General features: G+C 38.5%; 1 protein-coding gene across 7 annotated transcripts in view; it reads right to left on the minus strand.

Moving 5' to 3' along the window:
• The window catches only part of OXR1 (oxidation resistance 1), a 454,407-nt gene that overhangs the window by 68,240 nt on the left and 373,394 nt on the right, over positions 1 to 12,773 (minus strand). For 2 of the 7 annotated variants that reach the window (XM_046004522.1, XM_046004503.1), the window contains exon 1: positions 7,908 to 8,221. The exons of 4 other annotated variants lie outside the window; for them this stretch is intronic. In XM_046004522.1, coding sequence (XP_045860478.1) covers positions 7,908 to 8,106 — 199 coding nt within the window. In that variant the 5' untranslated portion in view covers positions 8,107 to 8,221. Of the gene's footprint in view, positions 1 to 7,907; positions 8,222 to 12,773 lie in introns of those variants that run through there. One more of the 7 variants, XM_046004547.1, reaches the window with a different exon arrangement.

The raw sequence follows: 12,773 nt of genomic DNA on the forward strand, positions 1-12,773 counted from the left end.
TCCTCTATCTCAAGACCAGAGCTGTTTCATATAGTGGCTGCTCCATCAACATGGATCCTAGAGGAAAGGTGGCTCAGTGGATTAAGCCGCTGCCTTCGGCTCAGGTCATGATCTCAGGGTCCTGGGATCGGGCCCCGCATCGGGCTCTCTGCTCCGCAGGGAGCCTGCTTCCTCCTCTCTCTCTGCCTGTCTCTCTGCCTACTTGTGATCTCTCTCTCCTGTCAAATAAATAAATAAAATCTTTAAAAAAAAAAAAAAAAAGATGTAATTCCTAAGAGTATTACACATACACACAAGTACACATAAATCTGATTATTCCCTTTCTATCTACTCCTGATTAAATAATAGTGTGTGGAAAATAAAAGAAGAATTCATGCATAAAAAGCAAATCACCTACTAGGAAGAAAAAAGTAGTCTAGCTTGCTTAACACTTCTTTATGGAAACATTATTCAATTCCAGAAGACTGAAGTTAATATATCAAAATAAAAATTCCAAGAATGAGGAGGGCTTGATAAAAGAACTAGTGGAAAGTACTGAACAATGGTATAAAAATGTAGCTGAGGGATGCCTAGATGGCTCAGCTGGTTAGGCCGCTGCCTTCCACTTGGGTCATAATCCCGGGCTCCTGGGATCAAGTCCCACATCGTGCGCCTTGTCCGGTGGGGAGCCTGCTTCTCTCTCTGCCTCTGCCTGCCACTCTGCCTGCTTGTGCTCTCTCTGTGACAAATAAATAAATAAAATCTTTGAAAAAGAAAAAGTAGCTGAAAAACTAATTGTGAATGTTAAAAATATGAAAAATATAAAAATAATGAGTCAGGATCAGGAGATGGTGAGAAAAATATGGGAGATGCTAATGCCATCTGAAACAAGAATTAACAATGCCAACGTCTTAGAATTTTCTCAAAATCTACTTTAGACACACCATTTAGAAAATACTTTCTTAGGGCAAAAAATACATCTTTCAGTTACCCCTTCCTTCAAGCCTTCCATACATCATTCTATCTGTATATACACACAGATCTGGACAAAAATGCTTATTCTAATATTAATTATGTCTCTGGATTTCTAGATCGTATGTGGCTTTTAATCTTTAATCTTTGCAATACAGGACTTCTTCATAGTTAGCATACATGAATTTTATGAAAAAAATGTCTTACAAAAGACTGGAAGCATATAAGATTCTATCTTCAACATTTCACTTTCAAGAATATATATGTGTCTTCTTTTCAGGAACTTTTCATTGTCACCTCACTTTTCCTAAGGTCTTTATCATATTGAGAGATTGCCATACAACTTAAAAATACATCTCTTTTCAGAAACTGAATTACAAAATATTTGGTGCATGTCCAAAGGGCTTGTGAAAAAAAGACAAAAACAAAAAATAAACAAAAACCCATTGTGGCTCAGTAATTTGAGACATAGTTTTGAGGAAAATACTGTTGTTGTTTTTTTTAACCCTACCTACACATTAGTCACCTGATAAAAATTAGCTGAAGTCCTAAACTTAAGAGATTTTGATTTATGATCTAATCTTTGATTACTGTCAGAGCATAGAGATCTCATGCTAAGAGTGGGGACTTACCATCAGAATTTTAAAAAAAATCTACCCAGGAAATTCTAATGTGCAGCCAGTGTTGAGAACCATTGCTCTAAAACAGTGCTTTCCAATGACTTTCTGTAGTGATAGAAATAGTTTATATCTGTGTTATCCAATATAGTATCCACTAGCCTTAAGGCTTCTGAGTGCCTGCAGAAGGCAAGTAAGGCTGAAAACTGAATTTTTAATTTTACTTAATTAAAATTTTATTTCTGTAGAAAATTCTATCGAGTAGCACTGCTCTGGAAATCTAAAATCTAGATTTTATGTATGAACTAAAATCTGTAGTTTACAATCTAGCACCTACCCCTCACCATCTGATTAACTATGTATCTGTATTAATTGCTTTGGCCCTGTGAGAACTGCTTTTATTAACTTGCACTTTGTTGTTATACCACTGAACCACACTAAAGGATGGTGTTAAAAAGTAGCTTTTTGAAATTAGAGGCTATATTTAATATAAAGATAAGGATACTTTTTGCTATATTGGCGTTCCATGAGAACTTCTTCTAATTATTCTACCACCAATAGTGATATTCCTGTAATGAATGGAATTTTCAGCAATGATGGAAATGTTCTATATTTGTGTTATCCGTTATAGCAGCCACTAGGCAAATGTGGCTATTAAGCACTTGAAATGTAAATAGTAAGGAACCGTGTTAAGGAATCTGGATTTTGGACTCTATTTCTGAATCATCCAATATGATAGCAGTAAGGCCCACATGTGGCTACTTTAAGTAAAATTAAAAATTTAGTTTGTGTTTCTCCTGACTGTCTAAGCAATACATTTATCTTAGGGACGCTGATTTACGTCTGGTTACATTTCCCTTTTTTCACTGACTGCTAGAAAACAAAGGCAAATTTTGGACCTTTCTCTAACACACAAATTTGACCTTAAAACATGCCCCTTTTTTGTTCAAGAAAATTTATCAAGAGTCTCGTACTGTAAGTTTGTTGGCGACCACAAAGAGAGCCTTTATAAGCAAGAAACTATTTGTAGTTACTTTATTTTTAAATTAATGTTTCATTTATTAAAGTATAAATATAAAAACCTAACTTTCCCTTAAGCCTTCAACTATAAAGTGCATTTTATTTATATATTTAGTAACTCCTAATACATTTCCCAAGGTACTTCTGATAGTTGATTAACTCAAACAGAAAACAAACTAAATATCCTTAAATAATCCTATTTATAAACCTGGGTAATTAAATTTTCTCACATACATTAAACCGCATTTATAAATTTACTATACTCTATTTTAAACACTTAAATTGCCTCTAACAAATAAACCTTTCTAAGAATGTAACTGTAGGTAAATACATTAGAATAAAGTTTTAAATATAATTAAGTTCTAAATATTCTGTTTCTAAATTTAGCCAAATACTTGCACCTTTCAATTTCAAAAACAATTACACAAATACTCATTTTAAATTATATTTACAAGACTAATCTGTACGTACTCTAATCGGCCTTATTCTCTGAAGCACCATTTTTTTTTGAGAGAGAGAGAGAGAATCTTATGCAAACTCTGTACTGAGCATGACACCTGAAATGGCATATGATCTCACCACACCGAGATCATGACCTGAGCCAAAATCAAGTGGGAGGGACATTTAACCAACTGAGCAACACAGGTGCCCCTGAAACACAGTATTTTAAAGACCAAATACACTGATTATTCCTAAACTTAATTAAAAAAAATATTAGTACTAAGCATTTAATAAATGAAATATATTACCTGTACTTACTCCTAACCTTACCATGAAAAAAAGACCCATTAAGGAAAGTAGTGATTCTCAATGTGTGGTCCTCAGACCAGCAGCACCAGTATTAGTTGACAAATTGTTAGAAATGCAAATTATTGGGCCCAACCCAGAAGTACCAAATCAGAGTTTCTTGGGAAGCAACCCCTCATTTTTGTTTTAATTAGATTTTCAGGTGATTCTGACACAAGTCTGAGAATCATTGTTTTACTGTAGTGTCAAATATTCAGAGACACTTTTGTCCAAAAACACAGATAATACAGGGGCACCTGGGTGGCTCAGTGGGTTAATGCCTCTGTCTTCGGCTCAGGTCATGATCCCAGGGTCATGGGATCGAGCTCCCCAGAGCTCCCCACTGGCAGGCTCTCTGCTCTGCGGGGAGCCTGCTTCCCCCTCTCTCTCTCTGCCTGCCTCTCTGCCTACTTGTGATCTCTGTCTGTCAAATAAATAAATAAAATCTTTAAAAAACAAAACAAAAAACAAAAAAAACCCACAGATAATACAAAAGATTTCAGTTTAGCTGTCCTGTGAGATGAGCAGCAATTCTAAAATAGGAGAATCTACTTCATGTTTAAGGAAAAAATATGATGAGCTCAAACTTACCATCTGTTACCATGAGAGCAGACTGAGATTGTTCATCAAGGTGAAGTTCTTCTCCCTCATTTACCCCTCTGTCCACCTTAAGCAATGACACTAAGACGGCAGGCATCTAAGGTCACTCTCCTCCACTGACCAACACTGTGAGTTTTGGGGGTTTTTTAATAGTTACTGCAACAATTGGTCCTCCAAATCTTTTAGAGCCACTTGGTCTTTCATGGGTTCAAAATAAACTATTACCATAGCTTCAATGACAACCTATTCTATCCTTTACCTCATTTAACTTGTTTTAATTTAACATCATACATGATAGAGCTCTGCATTCTCCTCACATTTTTTTTCCCCTAACATGGCCATCACTCTTAGAAATACGAAGATAACACTCAAATGGATTATGTTTACATCCCTTATTTCTTTGTCTGGCTCAGTTTCTTCATCAGAAAAATGGGATAACAGTATCTATCTTATAGAGTTGTTACTAGGATTAATTATTTGATAGTGTCTGCCCAATGTTCCTGTAAACTATTATTTTTGTTGTTGTTTCCTCCTGAAAGCTAGTGTTTTAACCACTAAAACTAAATGAATATAAATTTTAAATAGGACCGAGTGAGATGTGTTTAAAGTATACTGTCACCAAGCAAGAAAACAGAGTTGACATAGCAGGGCAGTTTACGATAACTAATCACAGTAAGTTGAGACTTAAACTTGATAAATCTACTTATTTACACTTATTTTTTACTGTATGACCCAGTAAAGTGAGTACTTTTAAAGGCTAGGCGAAACAAGTCAGAGAATGCCATATATCCTATGATTTCACTCATGTGGAATTTAAGAAACAAAATAGATGAACATAGGGGAAAGGAGGAAAAAATAAAATAAGAGAAAATCAGGGAGGGAGACAAATCCTAAGAGACTCTTAACTATAGGAAACTGAGGGTTGCTGGAGGGGAGGTGGGTAGGGGGATGGGGTATTGGGTGATGGGCATTAAGGAGGGCACTTGATGTAATGAGCACTGGGTGTAACATGTGACTGATAAATTATTAAACTCTACGTTAACACTGTATGTTAACTAATTGATTTTAAATAAAAAAATGAAAAAAAAAGGCTACATAGTATAGTCTTATGGTCATGCTCTCAAACAAGAGCTATACTCAAGGTCCAAAAATTTTTCTTGAATCAAGTCCTAATTCACTCTAGGCAGAAATAAGAATTGCAGCATAAGATGTTTTCTTTGTAATTGTTATTAACTAAAGCAAATGGTGTGATAAGCTCCTTAATGTGTCTAAGTTCCATTTATGGTTTTTTTCCGGGAAACTATATAATGAGGGAGTCAGAAAACACTAAAAGCTAGTAAGAGCAAAAGCAGCCACCTAGGAAAGGAGTAAAGGCATCAGTAACACTAACAGGATAGTAAATGGTTTGTTTACAGAAAGAGTGAAATCAAAAACATTTGACCAGAATTTTATCTAATTCATCCTTAATATGTCAACAGTAAAGGTATTTTATCAACATCATTACAGAACCCAAAACGGGGCAAGATCACGACAATGGGGTCCGAGTGCAGCCAATTTACAAGTGTGGATGTGTCTGTACAAGAAATACCGCGATAGTTCACAGGACATTTTAAAGAATTGAAGGCAGGGGTGAGTGACGATAGGAATCTTAAGCAGCTGTTACAAAAATCTGAAATAAAGGTAGTCATGAGCAGAAAGGGCAAAAGAAATCTTTCAAACACACTAATACTCATACCAAAAGGCAGAAATACAAAAAAAATAAATAAATAAATACATAAATAAATAAAAGAAAAGAAAAAGAAAAATCCTATAGCCAAATCCATTGGGTAGGTAGCTGCAAAAAAAGAGTTCTCATTTAAGCAAAGGCTAACTAGAAACAAAGCACCATCTACTTTTCACTTGTATATATACACATAGCCTCTCAAAGGAGTCAATCTAGGAAGCTATACTTATTCTGAAAATGATCAAATTATTGCTGGAGCACTTATCTCTTGAATTGCCTTTAGAACTCTGTAGGCATAACTTCATAGACCCACAATGTTTTCACACCCAAATGTTATTTTCTAGATCTACCACCCATCATTTTCACTTCTTGTGTTCTAAATGAAAAAGAGCTCTAAAATTGAGAACCTCTGGGATCATCTAATCAGTCTCATTTATAAACAAGGAAATATAGGACCAAAGAAATTAAGTAAATGTACAAATTCTTTCGGCAAGTTAAGGACAAGATGTACCTGCCCACCTGAATGTGGTCATAACTGGGACATCATGAGGCCTAACTTGTGTTAGGCTCCCAGAGATCTGGGAGCACTATAAATATTAACAATGTGCCATGAATTGATAAGGCAGCCTCAACAGAAGAGGAATTTTAAAACTGCAACAATGAAGGAGAGCATCAGATATAGCAGTCTGCTCAATGTCTTTGAACAAATGAATTTGATGTATATGTTTGTGCTCATTAAAATACTGATCATATTCCTTCTTGGTTAAGTTACACCACATATCTCTGAATCCTCCATCTACCTATTCATATATATTTTTTAAATTTATTTATTTGCCAGAGATCACAAGTAGGCAGAGAGGCATGCAGAGAGGGAGAAGCAGGCTCCCTGCTGAGCAGAGAGTCAGATCTAGAGGCTGGTCACCTATCATTTGTTTTCAATCAGGCAACTAAAGACTCATTTTAAAAATCCCTTATTCAGACACTTAAAAGGTTCCATCGTCATCCTTGGTCCCTCCTTTAGGAGAATTCCGCATCTGGTTAACACTTCCGAGGAGAAATATAGTATCCCCCCACTTTTTCATCTTTTAATTCCATAAATAGGAATACTAAAGAGGATATGTTATGTAAAGTGAGGAAAATTTATTTAAAGGGACCATGCTAAAATTAAGTAATATTCAAGTTTCTTCAAAGTTCAAATTACACACCTACACACACTGGACAATAGATGTCTCCACTGTTTCACTGCTTTAAAATGAACGGCAGGATGTGGGGCTATGGATAAATTTTACACGTGAGCTTTTCTCTATTTTCTAAACTCACTAATGCTGGTAGTTTACTCTCAGAACCTCAAAATGTATATTAGAATAACAAAAATAAAATATAAACGACTAAGAGAGGTCTGCCACTTTTAAGAGGAGCCCAATGACACTCGAGAAGTCATCATATGCAGTACCTCTTCAAGGAACACTTTAAAATTTCCTAAGATATCAGTATCGTGCCTTTATGGCTGGGTTTTTTTTTTTTTTTTTGAAAGAACGCTACGAAGTCATTATGATGGAAAAAATAAAAAAACTAACACGAGAGTGGGTATACTTGTCAGTGAGGGAAAAAATAATCTCCAAGTTCTGCCCTCTCAAGACTACACGCAGCCTTTCAAAGTATATGGCACAAAAATCAACCTGTGTCCCGGTGTAAATTAAGCATTTTCTTTCCCAAAGCAATATTAAGTGAATCTTAACAGGTGACAAATTTCAATTAAAACTGACCCAAACCAAAACACCAAACCCGGCAAGGCAATGTTAATTACCTCAAGGAGGAAAAACACCGGCATCATAATTGGTTCAATATTCACCTCCCAGTGGGAGGGGAAAAAAGAATGGATCAGCCTGTCCAAGTACTTGGCGGGGTAAAGAAAGTCGAGACGAGGTGAAGAAAGCAGGAAGAGCAGAGCAGGAAAAGCTACGACGCAGACTGCTGAAAAGTCTACGTACCCAGAGCAAACGAGTCCTTCCCCCCTCACCCCCTCCCCGCTGGCCGCCCAGCCACACCTGCCAACGCCCTGCAAAGCGACCCCGGCCCACCCCGTTCTCGAGCGGCGCCAGCCCCGGCCGCGCACTCCCAACCCCAGCCCTGACCTCCGCCGCCCCCACTCCCGCCCCAGCCCTCAGCTCGGGTCGGCCGCGCGGGAGGCGAAGGAAGGCTGGGCTCACCAGGTCCCTCCGGGCTGGACGGCGCCGGGGGCCGGTGGGGCGGGGACCCGCACCCGGGGTCCCCCTGGGCGGGCTCCCTCAGGTAATCCTCGAAGCGCACCTGCCGGGCTTCGCCGCCACCCCCGAAGCCCCACAGGCGGTTGGCAGTGCCCCGCAGAAGGCGCCCGCTTTTCCCCGTGAATGTGGTCAGGTAGTCCATGCTGCCGCGGGGCAGGGGCCCAGGAGGCCGACGGTTTTCGCGGCGGCAGCAGCCACTGGGTGCCAGGCTGCCCGCCCCTGCGACCCGACGGGGGGCGGTGGCTCCGCGCGCCTCACAGGAGGCGGGGAGGGGGAGGGGGCTTCCCTAACTTAGCCCGGGGGCGGACCATCAGGAGACTATGCGTCGGGGGTGGGGGGAGCAGATGGGGGGGCAAAAGTTTTTGAAAAGTTATTCTTGTTGCTTCCAGACGCCAAGTCAGGCAAAACTTCGCTTGTAAAGTAGATGCATTCTTCCTGGAGTAGATGCAGGGACGAAAAGCTGGCGGCTTTTAAGCAAGCCGGACCCGTCCTATCTGCTCCTCCACCCCCCCCGTCCGGCTCCAATGGAGCAGGCCTGCCCCGCCCTGCCCCGCCCCGTCCGGACCCGACCGGACTTTCAGGACTGCCGGGGAAAGCGGGGGAGGCTGAGCTTCGGGGGCCTAGGGCTGAGCAGAGGATAAAAATGGCCCAGGGAGACTCCGCTGGAGTTAAGTAGAGTTTGGGGGCCTAGGAGAGAAGTGTCAAAAAAGTGTGTGTGTGTGTGTGTGTGTGTGTGTGTGTTGGGGGAGGGGCACAATTCAAACTTTTGCAGCTCGTAATTTTGGGGGCTCTGTGGGGGTTGGGAGGAAGCAGAGAAGGTTGTTTTAAGGCAAAACTTTGTAGTTAAAACCAACTTAGATAAGATGCTTCTTACCAAGCATTATGAGACCATATTCGAAGAATAAAGCATTAATAGTCACATTTTAAGTTCGTTGTGACATTTTGAACTGTTAAGAGTTTGACATTTCATGAATCTGGTCCTATAAAGCAAGGTAGTTAAGGGTTTTAGTACGCAACCTTATTCTTTAGGCAAAGAAGAAGTAATGACTTTTGACATTTACTGAGATCTGGTTATTCCTGTCCTTTCATATCTTTTTATATCACTTTTAGTTTTTCGCATGCATTAAATAAACTCTTTCTTGGAATTACCAATTTATTAATGAATGCGAAGAAAAGGTTTGAATTACTTAAGAGTTGAAGATTTAGTCATACCAAATAATGGAGTCCAGAAAAGCGGTCAGAAACTTAAGCTTTTTGCCAAACCATAAAGATTATCTCCTCTTCCCTCTTTCAAAATCATCTTTTTCCCACCACCACTTTTCAGCATAAATTCTTACTAGAAAAAACTTCACCATTTCAACAATAGCATCCCCTTTATACCCGGTTAAAAATACACAATGTTTGGGCTATACCCCTAGGGTGTAACTCAGAGTTTGTGAGAAAGGACCCAGAAATCTACATATCCAGCAATCATCCCTGTGTTCAGATGTTCTGGACCTTCTACTGGACCCACCTGGTAGAATGGTAGGTGGCTCCTAGTTTTTCTGAAATGTCTTTTTGATAAGGAAGCATTACCACCACCTTCTGAAATCTCACAGAGGCTCAGTAAGCTTAAAAATCAAATTGGAATGACTTAAGTCTAATTCTGATTAACTAAATTGAAATTCTTTTTCTAAAATATGTTTCACATATAGAAATACCTAATTTAGTTTGTGATAATCATATCCAAATAGTGTCTGAGTCTTTTACACTTGATTTAATCTGCACTTTTATATCCAACCTAAGCAGGAACCTGTACATTTATCAGTTCGAATACAGGTTTACAGGCAGTTGGCCCATCAGTTTTTTTCTGCTTCTGTTTCATGGAAAGCTAGAGCTGCTGGAGAAAAAAATGTATAAACTTGATGATTATGTGCTTTACGAATTTTGATTTAAACTCAAGTAAGGCCTTAATGTCTCAAAAATCCTTCTATTCATATAATCAATCAGCCTTCTTTCTTATTCTTGACATTTGTTGTCTAAATCATCACTATTCTCCTGAAGTTACTAAATTCATCACTCTAATATGTTACCTTGCCTTCTGCATGAGAAGACATTAGGCCATCAAATATGAACACACTCACTTTTCTTCTCTTTTTCTCTTCAATCTATAACAAGCTCATCTCTTTTACTTTGCCTCAGAAGTAACTTCTGTTCTTGCCATTTCCTCTCCAAATTAACTTTTTAAGAATTTATTTATATGAGAGAAAGAGAGAGAGAAAGTGAGCTCACAAACAGAGGGGGCGACTGGTAGGGACGGGGGTGGGGTGAGGGCAGGGAGCAGCACAGGAACAAGCAGATTCCTTGCTCCTGCTGAGCCAGGACTCCCATCCCAGGATCCTGATGAGATCATGATCCTAGCCAAAGGCAGATGCTTAACCAACTGAGCCACCCAGGCACCCCTCCAAATGAACTCTTGACCTTAGTCTGGTTTATATTGTCTTTGACTTGTCAATGTTATTACTTCTTCCTTGTATTATTTTCTCTCTTCACTCTGGATCCTTCCCCTTTTCCTACCTATACTATTCACATAAATCCTTTACATCCTTAAAAAAAAAGTTTCCTTATACCATGTCTGCCTCCCCTAGCAACCTTTACCTCATTTTAAAATATATCTAAATATATTTAGATATATTTAAAATATATCTAAATATATTTAAAATATATTTAAAATATATCTATTGGGATCCCTAGGTGGCTCAGTCGGTTGAGCATCTGCCTTCTGCTCAGGTCTTGATCCTAGGGTCCTGAGATGGAGCCCTGCATCATCCCTGCTGAGCAGGGAGCCTGCTTCTTCCTCTCCCCACCCCACTTCTTGTGCTCTCTGAACCTCTCTCTCTCTTTCAAATAAATAAAATCCTTAAAAAAACTAATAAAATAAGAGAAAATACATTTATTGAGGCATGATTTACAAACCATATAATCCATCTGTTAAAAGTATACAATTCACAAAAAAAAAAAGTATACAATTCAACAGATACTGTACATGTACACAGTTGTTAAACCATTACCAAAAATCTAATTTTTCAACATTTCTATCACCCCAAAAAGAAACCTCTTACCTATCTGCAGTCACTCCCCATGCCCACCCCCCAGGAGTTGGTGACCACTAATCTACCATTTCTCTTTATGGATTTACCTTTTACAGATATTTCATACATATGGAATTATATACTATCTGGTGTTTGGTATCTGACTTTTTTCACTTAGCATAATGTTTCTGAGGCTTATTCATGGCATAACATTTAATATTATTTTATTCCTTTCTATTGAGAATAATATGACACTGTATGGATATATCACATTTTATTTATCCATTCATTAAGTTGGTGGGCATTTGGATTGTTCTCATTTGTGGCTATTATGAAGAATTTTGCTATAAACATCTGTGTACATTTTTTATGGACATGTTTTCATTTCTCTATATGTATAATAAGGTAAGTTTAAGGTATATAATGTGTTGATTTGATACAATGCAAAATGACTACCACAAAAGGTTAGTTAACACCTCCATCAATGCACACATTACTTTTCTGTGTGTGGTGAGAACATTTAAGATTTACTCTCTTAGTAATACTCAAGCATATAATGGTGACTGTTTCCTATAGTTGTCATGCTACACATTGAAGCCTCAGAACTTCCTCATCTTAAAATCAGAAGTTTGTACCATTTGAACAACATCTCACTAATTCCAACCCCCAGCCCTGGCAACCACAATTCTAATCTCTGTTTCTATGAGTTCACCTTTTTTAGATTCCACATGTGAGTGAGATCATACAGTATTTGTCTTTCTTTGACTTTTGTTTCACTTGGCATAGTGCTCTCAATGTTCATCCATGTTATTGCAAATGACAGGATGACCTTTTTTAATAGCTGAGTAATATTCCTGGTGTGTTTTGTGTGTGTGTGTGTGTGTGTGTGTGTTCTTTATCCATTTATACAATGATGGATATTTAGGTTGTTTCCATGTCCTGGCTACTGTGTATAATGTTGCAGTGAACATGGAAGTGCAAATATTTCTTTAAGATAGTGATTTCATTTCCTTCAGATATATACCCGGAAGTGAAACTGCTAGATCTTATGGTAATTCTAGATTTATTTATTTTAAAATATTTTAATTATTTATTTGACAGAGAGAGATCACAAGTAGACAGAGAGGCAGGCAGAGAGAGAGAAAGGGAAGCAGGCTCCCTGCTGAGCAGAGAGCCCAATGCGGGACTCGATCCCAGGACCCTGAGATCATGACCTGAGCTGAAGGCAGCGGCTTAACCCACTGAGCCACCCAGGCGCCCTAGATTTATTTTTTTGAGGACCCTCCATACTGTTTTCCACAATGGCTGTACTAATCTACATTCCTACCAATGGAGCACAGGTTCCCTTTTGTCCACATCCTTACCAATACTTGCTCTCTTTTCTTGTTTTGATGGATAGTCATTTTAATGGTTGTGAGTTGATATCTCATTGTGCTTTTGATTTGCATTTTTCTGATGATTAGTGATGTTGGACATCTTTTCATGTACCTGTTGGCCATTGTATGTCTTCTTTAGAAAAAATGCTTCTTGAAGTCTTCCACCCATTTTTTCATTGGATTCTTTGGGGTTTTTTGTTTTTTTGTTTTTGCTATTGAATTTTTAGTTCCTTATGTATTTTGGATATTAACTCCTTATCAGATAAATGGTTTGCAAAGGTTTTCTCCCGTTCTTTAGGTTGGGTTTTCATTTTATTGATGGTTTCCTTAGCTGTGCAGAAGATTTTTAGTTTGATACAGTC

Source organism: Meles meles, chromosome 1 (genome assembly GCF_922984935.1).
Source record: "Meles meles chromosome 1, mMelMel3.1 paternal haplotype, whole genome shotgun sequence".
Lineage (NCBI taxonomy): Eukaryota > Metazoa > Chordata > Mammalia > Carnivora > Mustelidae > Meles > Meles meles.